The sequence below is a fragment of the Dasypus novemcinctus genome, chromosome 22 (assembly GCF_030445035.2).
Source record: "Dasypus novemcinctus isolate mDasNov1 chromosome 22, mDasNov1.1.hap2, whole genome shotgun sequence".
Classification (NCBI taxonomy): Eukaryota; Metazoa; Chordata; class Mammalia; order Cingulata; family Dasypodidae; genus Dasypus; species Dasypus novemcinctus.
The window spans coordinates 33,554,250-33,577,014 of record NC_080694.1 but is presented as its reverse complement, the minus strand read 5'-3'; the positions used below and the strand labels follow the sequence as shown (position 1 = coordinate 33,577,014).

Sequence of the window (22,765 nt, the reverse complement as noted above, 5' to 3'; positions counted from 1 at the left end):
GATGACTCTGGCCATGTGACTCCTAGATCAAGAAGTTTGGGCATTTTTCTTAAAATAAAAAAAACGCCAGCCCAGAGTTCCTCCCGGCGTCTTTGGATATCATCAGGACTCCTGGCAACTCCGGACGGTGGAGATGGCGTTGCGTGCAGGGTGAGACCGTCAAGTCCAGGCCGCGATCGCCCCCGCTTCACCCTTGGCCTTGTCCAGCAACAGGTCGCGAGTCAGGATCTGGGGGATCCTCCCTCTTTTCTCGGGCGGCCGACTGCAGGCCCCGCCCACCCCATCCCGCGCCCGGGCTCCGGGGGGGCGGGGCCTGCAGTCCCGGCGCTGCCGGAGCGACGCGGGGTGACGCGAAGGACGCGGCGTCCGCCAGGCCCCGCCCCGCGCGTCGCCGGCCCCGCCCCGCGCGCCGCCCGGCCCCGCCCCGCGCGCCGCCCGGCCCTGTCAGCTTCTGAAGGCCGGCGGGCCGGGCTGACTGGGCTGACTGAGCCGCTCGGCCGCCCGGCGCGCGCTTCCTCCTCGCGCTTCCTCCTCCCGCCGGGCCGAGCCGGGCGCCCGCGCGCGCTCCCCCCTCCTCCCTCCCGGGGCTCGCCCTCCGCCTCTCTGCTCCGTTCCGCCGCGCGCTGCTCGCCCGCGGGACCATGGCACACGCGCGGGGAGGCTGCCCCAGCGCCCGGGGCTCCGGGGATGGCGAGATGGGCAAGCCCAGGAAGGTGGCGCTCATCACTGGCATCACGGGCCAGGTGAGTGAGGGTGCGGGGAGCTGACCCCGGGGCGGCTGCTCCCGCACGCGTGCCTTGCTCTCCCTCCCCGGGCCGCCTGCGTTGCCGGGAACAGTCCCCTGCGCGTCCCGGAAGGTGTCTGTGACCGGAGAGGTCGGAGAGAAGATGTGGTTTGTGGGGAGTTTGCTGCCCCCGGAGTGGTGTTTCTCCGGACCGTGGGGCTTGTTTTCTGCACGGGAGGTCCTCACGCCTGTGCGAGGCTCACCTGTCCGACAGGTGGGTGGAGTGCGTGCTTCTCCAAGCCCACGAGGGTGCACTGGGGCTTCCGTCCTTGGCAGATCGAGTCCCTGGGGAGGGGAGAGACCCAGGTATCTGTGGTTGTGAATGTGGAGCCCCCTTGCTTTGTCTCAGCGCAAGGGCCGCTTACCTGCAGGGAAGAGAGTACTTGGCTAATTTGCTTCTTCCCCCCCATCGGATTTCCAGATAGAAACGAGAAAAATAAAAGCAAGTGATGTCACAAAGCACGGAATGCTAAAATGAAAAAAAAGGCAAACGTACAAAAAACTTTTTTTTTTTCTTTTCTACATTACACGAGCCCCTGAGATCCACGTGCATGACGTTTGGAAGTGTTATCGCTCAGACCCGTCCAAAAGTGATGCTAGGGCCCCATGTCCAAAGACGTGAGATGCTGGTGTGAGGTCATCAGGAGAGCTGTCCTGAACGTTGGAAGTCGGTGCGGCAGGCTGAGCATGAGCAGTTTGTAATAGTCATCTCCTAGAGGTTTTGCAACAGGTGGGGCCAGACCACTGGGCCTGGACCGGTTAAGTATCCAAGCCCCCTAAAATAAAGATGGCCATAGCTAGCCCATGGCATGTTTCCTGGAGTAATATTAACTCATTTAGTTCTCAAAAACTTCTTGAGGGGGTACTTTCATTATCCTCACTTTACAGATGTGGAAACCTAAGCAGGGGAGTTTGATTTGCCTAAGGTCATTTGCCTAAGGAAGTGTTCAGCTGGGATTCAAACCCAGGCACTTTGGCCCTGGAGCCCGAATTCTCAAGCATCATGGTACACTGCTTCACAAGAGAAGAGTAATATGATGTGGATGTAGAAATAGAAGATTAATTGATAACTTAGAAAATGAACAAATGAAATGCACTGATGGATAGTTAGGAATAATTTTACCTAACTGAAAATTAGGTCTCATGGTCTGATAATTACAAGTTCTTAAGGGGATGATGGAACAGACTACTAAGATAAGGACTATCTTGGAAAATCCAGGACTCATGTCACCATAAATACCAAACATGGACAAAAATGTGTGGGACTGGAATCAAGAAATTTGGGTTCTAGCTGACACTTTCCTACTAGGTTATTGTGGGCCAGTCATTGAACTTGTGCAGATGTTTGTAATCCCAGATAGTCAATAGCATTTATTGTGTGTCTAATATTCTTTAACTTTGTATCTGTTCAATTTCAGCTACTGGATACCTGATTAGTTTGTGGTTATTCATGCATCTTGCTTTGTTTAGGGTAAATACAATGAAAAGGAGTGGATGGGCAAGGATCTGAGATCAGGGAAGAGAGTCTTTAAATTTAGGCAGTAAATTAGTAAAGTCGGGGCCTACACACTGTCCTCTCCCATTTCTAATGCTGGTGACACTTCTGCAGATGATTCCCCTTTCTCTATTTTCTTTGGCTATATCTGAAGCTCAGATGTTTACTAAGCTTATAGGATATCTTGAAAATAGAGGGTTTTTTTTTTTTGTATGTGTGTCATTAAGAAATCAGTTAAGGGAAACGGACTTGGCCCAGTGGTTAGAGCGTCCATCTACCACATGGGAGGTCCGCGGTTCAAACCCCGGGCCTCTTTGACCCGTGTGGAGCTGGCTCATGCGCAGTGCTGATGCGCGCAGGGAGTGCCCTGCCACGCAGGGGTGTCCCCCGCGTAGGGGAGCCCCACGGCGCAAGGAGTGCGCCCATAAGGAGAGCCGCCCAGTGTGAAAGAAAGGCCGCTGACAACAGAAGCAGACAAAGAAACAAGATGCAGCAAATGGACACAGAGAGCAGACAACGGGGGTGGGGGGTGGGGCGGATTAAATAAATAAATAAATCTTTAAAAAAAAAAAAAGAAATCAGTTAGGCTGTTAATGTATTGCATTGGCTTATACCAATTTAAGTGACCAGCAATATGAATCAATGTAGGCTAGAAAGGAACCTTATTTAGAGCTTTGAGAGCAGGCCTGTAGGCTGCCACAGGGGAGTCTTCCTTAAGCACCTGTACATCAGGCCACTGCCTGACAAGGAGCTTTTTCCTCCCCACTGCATTTCCACCTTTGAACCCCTGCCCTTAAGCACCTGTACATCAGGCCACTGCCTGACAAGGAGCTTTTTGCTCCCCACTGCATTTCCACCTTTGAACCCCTGCTTGGTTTTCAGGCTCCTTTGAGTCTCTGCACCAGTATTTCCTACTTCCCTCCAGCGTCCTCCCTCTGCTTTGTCTTAGTCCTTGTTGTGTTGCGTTGGCTCCTCTGGCCCCTAGTGTTGCTCAACTCCAACAGCCACATAAACACTTGCTGATGGAATTCACTGCCTTTCTATGCTTTTTATTTGTCTTCTAGGAATTACAGCTCGGTGTGTGTGAGAGAGAGAAAGAGAAGGAGAGAGCGAGGGAGGAAGGGAGGGAAAGAGAAAGTGAGAGAGAGAGAGAGAGGAATCTGAGATGACGTCTTAGATTCAAGAAGGAGAGGTAGAAACCACTACCTGGCACTTAGGTGTCTCACGGCAGCTGTACTAAGAGAGGCTTTTAAATGGGTTGTTCCAGATTGCCCAATGAGAATGAGTGCAGACAGCCAGGGCGCCCTGTCTGCTCTGCCTCTCTAGTATATGTAGCTAACCTCTGTATCTGACTCTGATAAGTGGAATATTTCTTAAATGTTCTTGTATTTAAGGGATCGTTTGTCTTCCTGTTAGACTCCTTGCTCTGCATTCCCCCTCCTATCTATGATAATTACTATTACGATTATTATTATTTTAATGATGTATTTTGGAATCATTTTTAGATTTACAGAAAAGTTGCAAACATAGTATAGAGAATTCCCATGGGCCCTTCCCCTAATAAGAATACCTTACATAACTTTGGTGAATTTGTCAGAACTAATAAATTAACATTGGTATAATACTTTGAACTAAACCACAGACATTATTCACATCCACTAGTTTTCCTGCTTATGTGCTTTTTTTTGTTCTAGTATGCTTCAAATAAGGTTTTTGGTTTATTTTTATGTTTTATTTTTTTATTTTTACAAATTTCAGCTTCTGCTTCTTAAGTTGCTTCTTTTCTTTCCTCACCATGTTTAGTGCCATGGGGTCACAGTGCCTTCCTTTTTTAAAAAAGTTAATTTTTAGTTTTTAAAATGGGTTTATAAGTTTTATTATTGTGGTAACATATATGCGATGTAAAATTTCCCATTCAATCACTTTCAGGTATACAATTCAGTAGATTTAATTATATTCACAATCAACAGGGTCCATTACTAAAACCTTTTCCATCTCCCCAAACAGACTCTGTACCTATTAAACATTAACTCCCATTCTCTACTCCTATCCCTGCCGTGGTAACCTGTACTCTAATTTCTGATTCTGAATTTGCCTAGTCTAATTATTTCAAAACAGTGAAATCAGGTAATATTTACCCTTTTGTGTCTGGCTTTTTTTGTCTCAACATGAAGTCTCCAGGGTTAATCTGTATTGTAGTATGTATCAGAACTTCATTCTTTTTTATGAATGAATAATATTCCTGGCATGTATATAGCACATTTTGTTTATCCAGTCATCCATTGATGGACTTTTGGGTTGCTTCTCACCTTTGCTATTGTGAATAATGCTGCTATGAACACCAATATGAATTCTATCCAATCTTGACACAAAATTGTGAATCATTTTCCAGTATTTTCCTTATTAAATCACCTTTTCAGAAAACCAGGCTCAGACTTTACCCTGATGCTTCTAGGCCCCCTGCCATCCCTCAAAGTTCAGTTCCGTTGCTAATGATGCTTGTGTTCTTTACTACACCCATGCCGTTCTTTGAATACTATTGACTTGTACCTCTCTGGAGTCACTATTTTCTGGCTGAATGGCCTCACAATTTTATTCCTTTTATTGAACCAAAAAGCCTTAGTGTTCTCAGACTAACCCTGCCAAATGCAGCCATTCCTCCAAGTTTCTTTGTATTTACATATGCATTCCTGATTGGCTATATAGGTAATTTATATATCATTGTTCTTTGTAAAATTTTTTAAAAAGATTTATTTATTTTATGCCCCCCCCCCTCCAGTTGTCTGTTCTCTGTGTCTTTTTGCTGCGTGTTCTTCTTTGTCCGCTTCTGTTGTTGTCAGCAGCATGGGAATCTGTGTCTCTTTTTGTTGTGTCATCTTGTTGTGTCAGCTCTCCGTGTGTGCAGCACCACTCCTGGGCAGGCTGCACTTTCTTTGGCGCTGGGCGGCTCTCCTTACGGGGCGCACTCCTTGTGTGTGGGGCTCTCCTACGTGGGGACACCCCTGCATGGCAGGGCACTCCTTGCATGCATCAGCACTGCGCATGGGCCAGCTCCACATGGGTCAGGGAGGCCTGGGGTTTGAACCGTGAACCTCCCATGTGGTAGACGACGCCCTAACCACTGGGCCAAGTCCGCTTCCCTCACTGTTCTTTGGATTGGAAACTGTTTTAAGATAGAACCTTCATTTTTGGCCTATTACCTTCTCATGGTTTCACTTAGTTTTAAAAATTTTCGACTTATTTTTTCCTTTAGCAGAACAGATATTTACTGAGCATCTTCAGTATTCAAGGATTTGTTCTAGATGCTGGTGGGGATATAAAGATGTGTATGAAGTAGTTTTTGCCCCCTAGGAGATTAAGACAATGCACATGAAAGAACAGTGCACTGAGAAAATTGGTATTGTACAAATATGTTAGGGGCAAAATGAGTAGAACATACAGCCTTAGAACTGGGAGAAGTCTTTGAATGCTAGAGAGTTTCAGAGAGGGTGAAGTAGAAGGGACTATGTTCTAGGTGAACAGCATGCACAGGAGTGCAGAGAGGGAAGGGTTTGGGAACACTGAGGAAAAATATATAGTAATAATGGGAGATAAGGTAATTTATTCAATTAATTATATACCTTGCCCACTTCCAAAAATGATTTTGAGGTGGCTTCAATAAAAGCATCTAATTGTTTTGAAAAACAAAAACAAAAACAAAAAAACCCGAAACAGGAGGCTGCAATGAAGGTAATAGAAAGATGGAGGTAGTGTACCAAACATCCAAGGCCAAGGAAAGGTGTTTTCAGCTGAGCATAAAATTCAGCTTTAAGTTCCTGAAAGTCAAGACAAAAGGGAAAACTAAACTCTCAGAGGATTTTAATTTTTAAGAGAGATACTGAATAATATAGGTGGATAAAATCCTCAGTTGTAGTTTATAAAAGACAACAGAGAAACATCTACCTAGGATACTCTTTTATTACTCCCCAGTGAAAGGTGAAAGCACACTTTTTTTGTAGGTAGAGATTGTAGAGAATTGAATGGCAGAGTGTCCAAGGGTTTGCCCTTTGAAATATTATCTAAATGAGGTTTCTGCCAGGAAAGCAGGCAAGTTTGAACCGGAGCTTATTTTGTGCTGTTCATTTGGTGGAGATTCTTACTCTCTGAACACCAGGTGTGTTTGATAGTAGGATTAATATTGGTATTTTAAAATTGAAAGCATTTGGCTTGATGATGTCCTTTCCACTTGCCAGTAGTTCTAGATTTTCCCTTAAAGTAGTTTATCAGAACTAAGTTGAGGTTCTAGAGTTCCGCACCACTAAGTATAGAAGGCAAGCATTTTATCTTTAAATTGTGCAATAACTACTCATGATCTAGAGGAGTTAACTTCTTCCTAGGTTGAAGACAACAAAATGTAGGTTAGTCTTGCATAGATGCAAGGAGTTGGACTCTTTGACTTAAGGTCAGGTCATTTAAGCCATATTATTTTGTTTCAAATTATTTTTATGGCCTTATTTTTTATACTTATTGATTTTTTAAAAATTAATTTCTTTTGAGTATAGTCTAGCTGCCATAAAATAACCCAGGCCTTTACAGAGAACATATGTAAAATGAATAACTTGAGTTGATAGATTTTGGTGATTTTTGCAGGCATCATCCTCTTCATCTAAGTATTAATTTAGAATGTTATCCATGGTGATTGAGAATTGGCAGGAATTACCATTCTTTTCTCGCTTTTCCTTTAATATAATGCTTCAAGTAATCATAATAGATGTCAGGGTAATTATCTTTTTTGGTTTTATTTTCTAATTGGTATTCAGATCCCTACAAATTTCTATAATCTGGTTTAGGTACCAGAATGCTAGATACATATTTTTGGAAGGTAATCACTTGTTTACATGGAGATTTTGTGAAATGTGATGAGGTTTATTAAAACAAACCCATTGAAGGAATTAAGGATGAAAAGAGAAAAGACCCTTGATTGATTAGTAATTTCTGCCTGGCAGAGGGGAGGGAAGTGGTACATATGTGCCATTTTATGACATGATTGTGATTCCTTGCGAATAGGAAAAGTGTCTTACTCCTAGCTTATCCACAGTATCTATCATAAAAATAAGTATAGGGAAGATGCTCAAAATATTTGATAATTAAATTAATCTTTGTGACTGACATTTATTCTTTGCAGAAAACTTGCCTGGAAATTATAGAATTCTGTAGAGATGGAAATAAAATATTATGATGCATTTGTAGGGTAGAAGAAGACATTTTTAGGGTACTGGGGAGAATCGGATATTGTACACCTCTCAGACAAGTAGGGGATTTAGGAAATGAAATGATTTGTTTCTAACTTCAGCTTTAAAGGACTTGTACACATTTAAGGGAAAAAGAGTCCAGATTCGTGTGATAGATTTTCTACTGCTTTTATACTCATATGAACCAATTAATTAAAAAAATATATTCCCATAGCATACATGTTAGGATTTTAGAAGTGGCATTAAATTGCTGGCATTTTATAGAGGATGAAAGGAGGCTGTGAAAGTGTGATTTCCACAGATCATAAAGAAGTTAGAGCTAGATTCAGGATTGGACACCCAGATTCTTGTCTGCTTGGTCAGTGATTTTCCTGTCATCCTAGGATTCTGGTTAACATTGACCCCCACTAATAACAAGAAAGGAAGACTGCCATTAGCCTGAGAAATTGCAGTAAAATACTATATGTATTAGTAAAATGTCCATTGTAGTATTATATGGTTGGATAATAAATGCACATTTGAATAAGTCAGATCTATTTCAATATTTAAGAAAGAGTTAGGTTTATGTTAACTTTATATAACATTTTAAAATCTTATTTTCAAAAAATATTTGCAATTTGAAAAGATTAGAGGAGTTAGGGTAATTGGAATCTTTGGGATTTGGTCTACAAAGTAAAATTAACAAGAATTATGGGACTTAAGAAAGGGATTAACTTTATTTTTAATATTATTTTTTATTTTTTAAGAAGCTTTAGATTACATATATGTTACATAAAAAATATAGGGGATTCCCATATACCCTACCCCCTCTACCTCCCACACTTTCGCATATTAACATCTTTCATTAGCATGGTACATTTGTTAAAATTGATGAACACATATTGAAGCATTGCTACTAATCATGAACTGTAGTTTACATTGTAGTTTATACTTTGCTGCACACAATTTTATAGGTTTGAAAAAAATGTATAATGGCCTATATCCATCATTGCAATGTCATGTAGGACAATTCCAATGTCTCCCAAATTTCCCGATGTTACACCATTTATTCCCTCTTCCTCCCCTGAGAAACTCTGTGACCACTGCCTTTATATCAGTGATACACGTTCTTCTATTGCTAGAATAATAAGTCTATAAGAGAATAATAATAATTCTACTTTAGTCTATTGTTCATTCCTCAGTCTTGAGGATTTTGGGATAGTGATATGATGCCCACTCTGTTTCTGATTGAGAGAGGGCTTAGATACAATGGGGCAGATGGATGAAACTGTCTTGCTTACAGTTGTAGATTCTCTCTGTTTTTTGGGATGGGCATTATCCATTATCATCCTTTTGTTAATATCCTGGGTGAGTCCAATGAACTGGAGAGTAGGTGTTGCAACTCTGCTGATGTTTAGGGCTTAAGTTGGCATATGAACAGATTGAAGATTTAAGTCTCTGAGTCATATATTTAACAAGTATAGTGCTAGTTAGAGGTTCAAATAAAAGGGGCAAAAGAGCCGTGTGTAGGGAAATTATAAATGAGTCTAACTCTGCTACATTGGGGAGCATAAATTCCAAAGGCCTACTCTCAGGTTGAATTCCTGAAATTGTCTGCCCTGCCTATAGTGTCTAGATGTCTCGAGAGCAGGGGTTTTTAACCAGGGGCCCATGGAAAGATGTCGGGGTCAGTAAGCTTGAATTGACATAAAAAATTAGCTTATGTTTATTTTCTCTGACCTCTAACTGGAATCTAGCATTTCCTTTACTTATGAATGTATGCAATAAATAAATTACAGTAATATTCCTTTCACCTGACTGGCACAGGGGTCCATGGAACAAAAAAGTTTAAGAACCCCTGCTTTAGAGCCCTCAGGAACCCCACCATATGAGACACTGTTTACTGCGGCAGTAAATGAGTCCTGCTGAGGTGTGAATAAGCGTAACCTCTGGAATGACCTTCCGACTCACTATGAAATCTCTTAGCAATAAAACTCATTTGTATTTAATATTTCCCCCTTTTGGCCAAGGTCTTTTTCCAGATGCATTGCTAGTTGGAGCTTGGTAATAATCCCTTGGTGACAGGGAGGCTCATCCCAGGAGTCAGGTCCCACGCTGGTGGCAGGGAAGGTAGTGAATCTACATGCTGAGTTTGGCTTAGAGAGAGGCCACATTCGAACAACAAGGAGGCTTTCAGGAGGTAATTCTTAAGCAATATATAGTACTGGACTAAATTTCAATTTCACAAGGAAAAGCTCATAAGATCAGTCATCAATATTGAGGGCCTGGCGTAATCGTCTGCCCTCCTTTGCTAGGTACTGCTCATGTACTTGGGGGATTCTTGCTGCTCTTATTAGGATTGTAGCAGGAATGCCCAGGATGGGAATTCGGTATTCTTTCAGTTATTGTGTGGGTCTCCAGCCACAGAGACAACACCCATGAACATTTGAACATATTCATATGTCTTCGAGGCATGCCCCTGGTGCACCCCTCCCCACACATCCAAAGGAGTTAGTTTTAGACAACAGATTATTTAGAGAACTTGGATCTTCACCTTGCACTCAAGGCCCACATATTCCCCCTAATTGACAGTTTTTCTCTGATAACTCCAATTTACTTAAGCTAGCCACTCGTGATCCAGGAGTAGCATGCTTGACCATTCTTGATCCAGGAAGACCCAGTGCTGACTTAACTCCATGTTTGCCTTTAGGACAAAAATTGAAATTGAGGGTGAGCTTTTTAAGTTCCTGACTTGATTTCCTAGATCAACTAAAAGTACTCTCTTAATTGTCCTTGTAATCCTGAATGGTACTTCTAGGTGCAGAATTCTTAACCTGCCTGTCTTTTGAAACAGTCTTTCCTGAACTTTTGTTAGATAAGTTATCCCTTACTGTGTAGCTGAACCAGAATTATTTGGCTATGACTCCAAGTAAGGGATCAGGCTTAAAAGTGGTGAGGCAAAATATTTTAATCACGATTTTGGATCCTTGGTAGATAAATATTTGGGGAGACATTTATAGGATTATTTGTGCCAGGCAATGTGTCAAGCAGTTTGTATAAATTATCTCATATAACTGTATGGAGTGGGTATTTTTGCTGTCTGTATTATACCAAATGAGGAAACCAAAACTTGGAGAACTTCAGTCTTGCTCCAGGATTCCTCACTTAGAAAGTGGTAGAACCAGAAGCATGCTCTATCTATAAGGATATAGCCACAGGGGTAAAAACCTAAATTCTTAAATGCTGAAATTGAAAGGCAAAAAGTTATATGGTGACACCATTGTGGCATTATCACATAGCTTCTCTATGGAGTGGGTTAAACACTGTCTTTCTCTCAGGACCTTCTCTTACGTGCCAAAATCAGACTAGCTCTGTTGGTTAGTTTGTTAGAAGTTGACTGCTCTCAAGAAATAGGTTTTTAAAGGCTGCTATATATTTTGATTAGTGCTTTAATACATGCATTAGTTGGTGTTAATATTATTAACTTGGATGTCTTAGAGGAAGTCTGGCATAAGGGGTGAGGGTGGAAAAGGGAGATCGAGGGCTGTAGTCTCTGAGAGCTGGTGAAGAAGACACCTGGTGGTTCTTTTCTGCAGCATTTCACTCAGGTCTCCTTTAAGGTTTCTTAAAGATAAGAGAAGAAAATGTCTACTGCAAGGTGCCTTTCCTTGTCCTGCTTTGCTCCAGTGGACGGTTAAAGGCCAGTGGCAGATTCATGTGATCCTCAGAAGAAAGTCGGGACCTGGGGCTGTAGCTGGAGCCTTGTGGACTGGAGAGCTGGTCTCTGAGTCTGCTTCCTTGATTGAGACTAGCTTCTTCTCTTCTCTCTTCCAATAAGCATTGCATTTTAGCTACTAGCAGCTCTTTATTCCTCACCTCATCTAAATCTCTAGGTAGGTAAATTTGGCAAGTATGTATTTGTTGTTTTCATTCTTAATTATTCTTTTCTCTCAGAGGCAATGGCATTTCGTTGCAAATCATCCTGTTCTTACTAATACAAGTATTAGTAATCATAATTAATTCATTCAACAAGGATTTGAGTGCCATTATGTCAGTTACTGGGAATATAACAGACAAAAGAGATGAAAATCACCATCCTTATGACAGTGATGTTCAAATAATGTTGATGATAACTATGGTAGATGTTTTACCCAAAGGTGTGCTGATGCAAAATACTAGAAATTAGTTCGTTTTTATAAAGGGTATTTATTTGGGGTAGAAGCTTACAGTTACCAGGTCATAAAGCATAAGTTAACTTCCCTCACCAAAGTCTTTTGCCATGTTTTGGAGCAAGATGGCTGCTGATGCCTGCTGAAGGGTGTTTGTCTAGTGTTTTTCAGATTGTTACCACTGTGCCTTTAAATAAATTCACTGCTTGTAAATTTTAGGGAATCTTTCTCAGACTTTCATATTGATTTTTAACTTGAAAGTTGAAAAAAAATTAGACATTTACCAATTACTGTAACACTTGGAAATTGTACCACTAAAACTTGGTCATATTATACTTCTTAGAAGGGCACTCTATTTTTATAACTTTTCACCAAAGTAGTTTTTCAGTATTCTTTTGTTCAAATTGTATTTTTGTATTTTGTATTTTGTTTAGAAATGAGAAATTGGAATTTTATAGGAGTATCCAAAATCTAGTAATATTTTTTGGTGATCAATACTGATAAAATAAACATTTCTTTCAGCTTAAAGCAGGATCTGTCAACATGTACTACTGGTTGCAAGAGACTGGAGGACCAAAATGCAAGGATGGAATATGCTCCTGTTGGAGTGAACCTAGTTGAGGAGAAAGGGAATGAGAACCATTATTTGTTAAGAATTGTGAAAGGTCTGAGATTCCACCATACTTGCAAGCTAACAAATTAGCTTCCTGTAGCTCTATGGATGGTAAGAGAAGACACAATGCTCCTGGGTCAGAGACAAAGGACTTTATTACTCATAGCACAGCAGGCAGCATGAAATTCATGTTTGCTACATGTGCCGTTCTGTTTGGATAGGATCCCCTTCTCACTCCCAAGGCCTTTTGGAATGGGTAGATGTTGCACAGTTGAGAAATCCTGGGGTTAGGAAACCCCAATCTTTTATAATGGGGCTGCTAGCAAACCTGCCCAACCTTTGCTCTGAGAGAAAAATTATCTTTGTAATACTGAATAGCAGACACATCTGCTCTGTGCTCTTGGGAGAGAGATACAATCTCTATCTTACAAAGCTGTTGTTTTACCAACTTCCATGAAAAATAGTACTAAAAAAAGCTGTCAGTATACCAGAAATGGGATAATTGCCACCCAACATTGATTACTCTGTTACCAAGAGTTTTTTCTGTTACGGGAAACATCATTTTGGCAACACAAGTTTTGCCCTTATTTCCTATATCTCTATAGAGATCTTGAGCTTCATTTTGGATTTTCTGGAAGAACAAAATGACAAGACCTGGACTTGGGTGATTGTTTTGGTTTCCTTGGCTGCTCAAGTAAATACCGTGTAGAGGGTTGGGTTAAACAATGGGAATTTAATGGCTCTTGGTTTTGAGGCTAGGAGCAAGTCCAAGTCAAGGCGTCATCAAGGCGATGCTTTCTCCTTGAAGACTGTGGTGTTCTGGGGCTGGCGGCTGGTGATCCTTGGTCCTTGGTTTCTTTGTCACATGGATGATAAGAGATGGCGTCTTCTTCTGGCCTCTCCATTCTCTCTGGGTTCCCTTCAATTTCAGCTTCTTACTTCCCGTGGCTTTCTTTTCATCTGTCTGAATTTCATTTTGTTTATAGAGGACTTCTGTAATAGGATTAAAGTCCATCCTGATTAAGGTAGATCTTAATTGAAGTAACCTCATTAGAAGGGCCTACTTGAAATGGGTTCACACCCACAGGAATGGATTAAGTTTAGAGACGTGTTTTTCTGATAAACGTACAGCTCCAATTACCACAGTAATTAGTGTGGAATAGATAAATAGGCATTGCTCCTGGGAGAGGCATTTTGTATTTCGCTATTTGTATGGAAGTGGGTACTTTGTGGGCTTGAAGATTTGATGATGGAAGGGGGCCACAGGTTAAGGAATGCAGGCAGCCTCTAGAACGTGGAAAAGGCAAGGGAACGGATTCTTAGAGCATCATAAAGGAATGTAGCCCTGCTGACAATTTGATTTTTTTTTTTAAGATTTATTTTTATTTATTTCTCCACCCCCCCCCCCCCCATTGTCTGCTTTCTGTGTCCATTTGCTGTGTGTTCTTCTGTGCCCGTGTCTATCCTTATCATTGGCACTGGGAATCTGCGTCTCTTGTTGCATCATCTTGTTGTGTCAGCTCTCTGTGTCTGTGGTGCCATTCCTGGGCAGGCTGCACTTTCTTTCGCGCTGGGCAACTCTCCTTACGGGTCGCACTCCTTGCGCGTGGGGCTCCCCTATGTGGGGACACCCCTGCGTGGCACGGCACTCCTTGTGCGCATCAGCACTGCACATGGGCCAGCTCCCCATGGGTCAGGAGGCCCGGGGTTTGAACCGCGGACCTCCCATATGGTAGGTGGACACCCTGTCCATTGGGCCAAGTCCGCTTCCCTGACAATTTGATTTTAGCCTAATAAGATCCATACCAAGACTTTCTCCAGAACTGTAATATAGTAAATTGGTGTTGCTTTAAGTTACAAGTTGTGGTAATTTGTTATAGTAGCAATAGTAAACAGAGACCATGCGCTTGTCCATACTTTCTACTTTCTTAGACTTTTCTCTTTTTTGCCTCTTCGTATTTGCCTATTCTCAGATTCTACCATTCCTTCATGTTCCAATTCTTACTCTTTCTCATCGGCTTGGAACTCCTTCCACATTTTAATTAATCCAACAGATATTTTTGAGTGCCTTCTGCCAGTAAGGAAAATATTTCTTCTTTTGGTATTATGGGGAATATCAAGATGCCCCTGCTCTCAAAGAATTTATTGCCTAATTAGGAGCATTACTCAATATTGAACTCTGGAAGGTACTGGCCAGAGAGCTTACACACAGAGTTTTGAAGATATATATGGAATTTATGCCAATCAGCTTGTAACAAGAAAGCTGTTCTATTATCGCTATCATCACTATTATGTAAATACATAGACTTCTCCTTTGTTGGCTTTGAAGAAGCAAGTGGCCATTTAGGGAAACCCCACATGGCCAGGAACTGTGGGTTGCCTCTAGGAGCTGAGGGCAGCCTCTAGTGGGCAGCCAGCAATAACCTAAAACCTTTAGTCCTACATACAGAATAATTGAATTCTGCCAACAACCTGAGTGAGCCTGAAAATAGCCTTCCCAAACCAAGCTGCAGGTGAGACTTGCACATTGATTTTAGCCTTGCAGAGGATCCACTTAAGCTGTGCCTAGGCTCCTGATCTATAGAAACTGAACTAGTAAATATACATGATTTAAGCTGCTTTATGGTAATATTGTTATATAGTAGTGGATAATTAACATGTGGAGAACTTACATGTATAGCAACAATACATACAGAAATAGCTGTAAGATAGGGCAGCATCAGTGCCTCATGAGTGGTGTAAATGATGTGTATGGTTATTCAGGGGCATGACTGTGGCTGGGAAAATCAAGGAAAACTTCATAGAGGAGATGCTTCTGAACTGTGCTTTACAAAATGCAGGGGTTTCAGAGGATCAGAGATTTTTCTGAGCAGAGAGGCATGATCAAAGGTGTGATGATGGAAGGCACAAAGATTGTACAAAGAATGCCAATCAGATCATGAATACAGTGGGGGATAGGCTACCACGATTGCATAGACCAAAGTAGGGTAGGTCTTACAGTTTAGACGCTGGAGTTTGAATTTCATTCATTAAGTATTGAGAAGCCATCAATATTTTTGAATATAGAAATGGTATGATAGAAATTATCCTTTTAGGCTATTAATTGGAAGGTGGTAGACTGAACAGTTTGGAGGGTGGCTAGGAGGAAGAAAAAAATGAGTATTTCCTTAGTACAGGTATAAGGTGATAAGAATTGACGGTAAATAATAGTTATTCATTCACTGAGTATTTACTGTGAGCCCAGCATGCAGTAGATAGGAAAGAAACAATAGGAAAGATTGTGAGAGGAGAGTCAAAGGATTTAGGTATCCATTAGATTTTTGCATTGCGAAAACAAGGGAAGAAGTAAGTGTTTTTTGGCTGGCTTGTCTTACTTGGTTCTGTAGTTGGCACCAATGACATTCCGTTTGTCTATGTCCATAGAACAGTACCTGGAAAGTAGTGTGCTTTCAGCAAATATTCATTGAAAGACATCTGGAGTTATTTTCTCTATAAAAGTCTTTGAGTAAATATCTACTGCACAAAAAAAGGATTAGAAGTGTAGGTGCACAATCTATTATACAATAAAGCAGGGGTCAGCAAACCGTAACCTGCAAGGTAAATCCAACTACCCCCTGTTTTTGTAAGTGAAGTTTTATTGGTACACAGCCACATCTACTTGTTTCCGTATTGTCTGTGACTACTTTCACAGAGTTGTAGCTACAAAAAAGATCTTACGGCTCACAAAGCCTAAAATACATACTTTTACTGAAAAAGTTTGCCAACCTTTGCTCTATAGTTATCGTCCTAAAGTAGACAGTTGAGTTGCTGTGGATGTAAATGATATCTCAAAATGGGAGAATGTGGAGATAGAAAAAATGAGGTTGAGATGGAGATAATGTTATATTTTAGTATTTGAAGAAGAGAAAGAGCTAGTGAGGGAGAGGAGTTTGCTGGGTCATAGAAGATTGGTGAGTAATATTGTGGAACCTGAGGGTGGATAGAGAAATTCTTTTTTTTTTTTAATAACTGTGGCAAAATACATGTAATATAATATAAAATTTAACATTAGTGACATTTAGTTGAATATACTAACTATTGTGCATCTATTACCTCTATCTAGTTCCAGAATATTTTTATCACCTCGAAGGAAATCCTGTACTCATTAAGCAGTCATTCTTGATTCTTCCTTTCCCCCAATCCCTGGCAACCACTAATCTGCATTCTCTATATGAATTTGCTATTGCGGATATTTCATATAAATGGAATCATACAATATATAGCTTTTTGTGTCTGCTGTCTTTCACTTAGCATAATGTTTTCAAGGTTCATCCATGTAGTAGAATGTATTAAAATTTCATTTGCTTTTATGGCAGAATACTATTTTATAATATGAATATGCCAAATTTGGTTTTTCCATTTTTCAGTTGATGGGCATTTTGGGTTATGTATACCTTTTGGCTATTGTGAATAGAGCTGCTTTGAATATTTGTGTACAAGTTTTTGTTTGAACATCTTTTTTTCAGTTCTTTTGGATATATATCCAGGAGTGGAACTGAAGGAAGAATTTTAGAGGAGATGGTATTGTGAATGCTTCATGGTGGTCAGGAAGAATTCAGACTGAGAAAGCGCTTTTTGATTTTGGCAACTAAGAGGTCATTTAGTGACCTTCAGTAGATCCAAGGAGGGATCAGTAATCAGATTACCTAGTTACTGCAAGACTAGACAATGAGGGAATGGTAGGGACAGTGGGTGTGCATTAACTCTTTTGTAAAGTTTGGTGAGAAGAGCTAGACAGCATTGCTCATCTGTTGGGGGCATCCAAGTCTTATGAAGGTTTTTCATGATAGAGGGGAGGTGGGCTTATTTGAAGTCCGAAGAGAAACAGGCAGAATGAAGAAGAGTGAGTTTATGAAAGAGGCTAAAGAGGCCACAAGCACCAAGAAGTCTTGAGCTGGATTTGAGCCATAGGTTCTGGTGACAGCACCCAGTCCCACGTGGGGGGTGGAGATGCAAAGGGTGCTTTTCTTCTGGCAGCAGTGCTTTCTTCATGGAGGCTTTCTGCAACATGAAGTTGGGTGTTGCTCCTTGTTGTGAAGCCTTAGTCTGCTTCTTCAAGCTGCCCAACAGCTTGAATAAATCTCTTTTCTGCTTTAATTAACCAGGGAATGGTGTCTTTGGTTTGCCAGTTAAGTCTGATACAAGGATGAAAAATAATAGTGCATAAAGGTGGGTGAGGGGGTAGAAACCAAATTTGTAAGGTATCTCAGAAACGTGAAAGCCTGTCTGAGTAGATTACACCAATGAAGGCACCGTATCAAGATTAGGGTGGTAAGTAAATTTTATGGGTTAGAAGTGCTGAGAAGTAGAGAGACAGCATTTGTGCCTTGATGTTTCAGAAGTGGCATCAAGAACTGAGGATAAGGTGTTTCTTGCTGTTCCCCTTTTTTTGGGCCTGAGGGAATGAGTGAATAGAAGTAAGTAGTTCCTAGATATTTGGTTTTCATAGACCAATAAAAAGTGTGGATTGATATAGGGTGAAGTTTTTATTTTCAAAGTAAAAACCTTAAGAATATCAAATTAACCTGCCATCATGGTCATGTCATTTAAAAAAAAAAAGATATTTTACACACTAAAATATCAGAAGGACATGCTCTCAGAATAAGAATGGTTAGCTATGGGAACTAGTTCCATATCTCTGATTTTCTCATTTTGCCAAAGAATGAGTTAATAATTTATTATGGATTGGCATAAGTCCATAAATTACATCTGGGAACAACCATTGAATATTATGTTATTTAAAAAGTTATTCATTTGTCTGATCCTCAAAACTCAAATATAAAATTCCTGGGGATAGGGATCCTCTCTTATACCTGTTGACCATTTTTTTCTGGAACCTAAAGCAGGACCGACCCATTATCTCGTGTATGTAGGATCTATATGAACTATAGATATGATACATGACCTATGTGGTACTATTTGAAACCAGTACTGTCTGGGAGAATCCAGAATTACTGTTCTTTATACTACTTCCTTCTTCCTGCAGTTTGATACTAAGCACAATGAAAGGTGCCTGGTAAATGTTTGTTGATTAGTTGATTGAGATTTATGGCTACTGCCTTTGGCATGCTAGGCAGACGCCTTGTGCAATTTTCACACCTTGTGCAATTTTCACAAAGAATGCCAGCAGAAGCTAGTGGAGTCAGGATCCTGTTAATCCTCATGTTTCTGTTTCTGTTTCTGCAGCTGTCCCCATTCTCTGAGTGTGCTTAGATGGAACATTCAAATCATTGCCGCATTATTTTACTTTAACTTGGGAACTTGAAACTGAAATCAAGTTTTGGGGTGCTTCTGGGTGATGACAGATGTTGTAGTTTCAACCAGGCACTCTTGTTGCCCTCTCCTTATGGTGTTTATTTAGATACCCAGCTGTTTTTATGATGTTGGCCAACCACTAGTGATATGAAAAAATATTAGGAAAAACAATGTTAAGTGTATTGAGAGAATTTCTCAAGGGTGGATGGGAAGATTTGTGGGTTGTTTTTGAGGGGAAGGGATAATACATGGTGCATTTTTTAGAGGGTTTCCTTTTTCTACCTTTGACTATAACCTTGAAAAGGAGAAATAGGAAGAGCTGAACAAATACTGAACTGCTTCTTTTTTTTTCTTTCTGCTTTTTCATGGACTGTGGTCATTTTATATTTCAGCAACATGCTTGCATTTTGCTATTTTGACTAATTTTAGACATTTTTAATTATTTTAGCTTATATGGTATTTCTTTCCGCAGAGTTGTCTTTTAATCTGTATTTATGTTTGGACATATAGATTTTAACCTATTTAAGCATAATCAAGAGTTTATGCCATTACCAGACTGTCATTATGGGAATTTGATTTTAGTTGCTAAAAACCAGAGTGTGCTTTAAAAGGAACTCTTTTATCTAAAATAGGCAAATGATTTGGAGCCCAAACTGGAAATCTTAAAAGGTTCCCTATTTAGGACACATTGGTTAGTGGAGGGCTTACTTAGGGTTGGGTCCAGGAAATCTGAAGCCACTAGTTTGTTCTTTGAACAGTGTAAGTCACTTAACCTTTATGGATTTTAGTTTATCTTCTCTTTAAATATACATTTCAGGAAATAGATGTAAATATGCATCTAGAATAAAGGTATTTAAAATTTCCTTTAACATTCCTAAGTTAAAGTTTACGTTTTATAATCCAGTGTCCATATGATGGGAACTAGAATTTAGTAGGACATTGACTCATCTGGATAATGTTTGATGTTGTTTAGGTTTGGGAAAGATGGCAGGAGTTAACCTGCTTTTAGGACCCTGAAGAGGAAGTCCAGTGTTGCTTCTTCAGAGTTGTGGAGCCTCATGGCAATGTTGCTCTTATTCCTGTAACATTACTGAGTGGTGGCAGCAGTAAATGGGGCAGAGGCTGCTCCTCTGGTGGCCAGGAAGGAATGAGATTTGGAGGCTTTTGAGGTATTTGTAACCCAGGAAGAGGGTTACGATTTAGACTTTCTCAGGTAGGATATGCTTTGAAAGAGTAATTTACCTTTATACCTTGACAGTATTTTTTCTTCTAGTTACTTGCATTAAGTTTGTTAATATGCAACTATTTTGTCTGGGATGGTTTGGGCAGAGGACCCCTTTCTGGTATCCTAGTCCTGACTTTGGAATTGAGAGAATTTTGTTCCTAATGGAAGAGGAGAGTCAGATGAACATGAATTGGCCTGATCTCAGTACTTACTGCATGCCATGGGCAAATTTTTAAATCTCTCTGCACCACTGTTATATGTAGTAGGAAGTAGTAAAATCTACCTTTAGAGTGCTGTGAGGATTAAGTTGAAGAAAGCGGTGTATGAAAATTCCTTGTGCAATGCGTAGCCCCTAATAGGCATTCAGGTAATGGGGGCATCTTTATCCTAGAAGATCATTTTGATTTTTCCAGTGTGCCAGATAGAATTCAGGCAGTTTCATTCTTCCTAACACATAATTGGCTTATAAACTACTCTCACTTCTTCTCTTCACCCCTGCCTGCGTTGGGACCCTTGGTGGATGTGCCAGCCTCCCCACCTCACCCCACAAATGGGAACCCTGTATCAGATAGTTGCACATCTCCTCTCCTTCTCTCTCCTCTCCCATCTTGTTCACACAGCTTTGTCTACTGGAGCACCACATAACCGGACTCCACATTAGGAAGCTGTCAACAGAGAGTGTGAGGGCTAATTCTGGAGGGAAAAGGGAGCTTCACAACCACTGCCCAACTGGAACTTAGAAAGCCTTTCAACTTAGAAAAAACATTAAGGATTACTCTCAGTACTACATCTTATGGGCTTCAGGAACTACATTTTTGTTCAATCGAATGCTCTTCCTATGGAAAAGTAGTTTGCAAGTTTCAAATAACTGATATCCCGGAGTATATTTGGAGGAATTGTTAAAGCACAGCCTTTTGAACAGTAGTACTCCCAGTTCAGAAGTGCACGAAACTTATACTGAAGCACCACCGCCAGGAAACGGGGAAGGGCCTGCTTTCTTGATGGTACTCTACAGTGATGTGGTTCTTTCCCTTAAAAGCAGTTTTACCTATTCAAAGATAGGTGTTAGCTCAAGGCAGGTCATTAAGATGGGCTTGGAGAGGGATAGGGATTGGCAGTGAAGGAAATGAGAAAGCTCGTAAAAGTAGAAGAGGGAAGGTAGAGAGGCAACAGGCTCAAGAAGTGCTGAAAACTTAGAAGGATGATATTGGCTTTTCAGTGCTGAGTCTCTCTTATTTTTTTTAAATCAAGGTTTATTTATTCCCCCCTGCCCATTGTCGTCTGCTTTCTGTGTCCATTTGCTGTATGTTCTTCTGCGTCTGCTTGTCTTCTCTTTAGGTGGCACCAGGAACCGATCCTGACACCTTCTGGAGTGGGGAAGGGGTGCTCAATCTCTTGTACCACCACAGCTTCTTGGTCTGCTGTGTCTCATTGTCTCTCCTCCATGTCTTTTTTTGTTGTGTCATCTTGCTGTGCCAGCTCTCTGCTTGGGCCAGCTTCTGCATGGGCCAGTACTCCTGAGTGGGCCAACACTCCTCTATGGGCCAGCACTTTGCGTGGGCTGGCTCACTGGGTGGGCCAGCTTGCCTTCACGAGAAGGCCCCGGAAATCAAATTCTGGACCTCCCATATGGTAGATGGGAGCCCAATCGCTTGAGCCACATCTGCTTCCCCCTGTCTTCTTTTAAGTCTTTATTTTCCTCTGTGAATGGATGTTTTAAAATCAGTGGTGAGGTGTCATAAACATTTAATCCTCAGTGACATTTGCATTGACAAAGCCTTGCTGCTTATATCCTAGCAAAAGCCAAGTAAGCTCAGACAGGTATTTGCCATTCTTGTTTCTTTAGGAAAAGCTGCTGAATGCTTTCTCTTCCTCTCCTGCTGGGAGGGGCACATTTTATTCAGGTCGGGTCACAGGGTGGGGGTGGGGTGGGGAAGGGACTTTTACACTGCACTTCAGAGTAGGAATCCTGTAGGCCTGGGCCATGTGCTGGCGGGAAAAAAGGGTTTGCACAGATAGGTCTTGGCTTTCACTGGAAAATGGAGTTTCTAGATTTATCAAGTTACCAGTTGTTGCTGCACAAACCCAGGTGGAAACAGGTTTGTACTTCTACCTTTGGAGAGGTGCAGGAAAGTTCAGGGAGGCATTGCACTTGCTCCTATACCCCTTACCCTCCAAACAGGAGGGATCTGGCTCTTCTCTTTTTCTCACTTGTCCTGTGGCCACTGAGGTTCAGCTGCCATTGTGACCCAAATTCCTCTGTGCAAAATAGCCCCTTGTCCTGGAATCCTAAAGAAACAACCTTGTATTTTCCATTCCAACCCTTCACATTCAACCTTGGTTAATCTCATATCTCACTAAATGTGTGCAATTTCTGCTATTTCCAGATTTGCTTTCTTGTTTCTTCATGGGCTCCCTGGGATTCATAGAGTAGCAGATTACAGAAATTCTCATACAAATCAGCTTTTTTCTCTAGCTTTGGAGCTCAATCCAAGAGAATACTTTTTTTCCCCTTTTCTTTTTGATATTTTGACCTTCCATTTTAATCCTTTTGAAAGAAATTCACCTTTTACAGCTGAAGTAAAACTGTCTGTAAAACAATAGTTTTCAATTTTGGTTGCACAATGGAATCACTTAGGTAGCTTAAAAAAGGTCTTGGCTGGTCCCCAATTCATTTGGTTCAGAGTGGGATTTAGATCTGTTATTTATTTATTTATTTATATAATCTATCTATTTATTTAACTGGCAACCAGCATTCCCAGGTGATTCAAAGGTGAGCAACCACTCATTTAAGGAGACTGTGATAGTGATTTGTGAAGGTAAAATGATTTTTCTCCTTAACATTTATCCAGATTATTAAAAATAATCCGTGTTCACCATAGAAAAATTGGAAAGTATAGAAGGGTATAAAGCATCAAAAAAAAAAAAAAAAAAAGCGACACCTGTAACCATACCTCTCAAAAGTAATCACTGCT

General features: G+C 41.0%; 1 protein-coding gene across 2 annotated transcripts in view; it reads left to right on the top strand.

The window, feature by feature from the left end:
- Positions 1-378: 378 nt before the first annotated feature.
- The window catches only part of GMDS (GDP-mannose 4,6-dehydratase), a 694,924-nt gene continuing 672,537 nt past the window's right edge, over positions 379-22,765 (top strand). For both annotated transcript variants that reach the window (XM_058285166.2, XM_058285167.2), the window contains exon 1: positions 379-743. In XM_058285166.2, the coding sequence (XP_058141149.1) occupies positions 642-743 (102 nt within the window). In that variant the 5' untranslated portion in view covers positions 379-641. The remainder of the gene's footprint in view (positions 744-22,765) is intronic.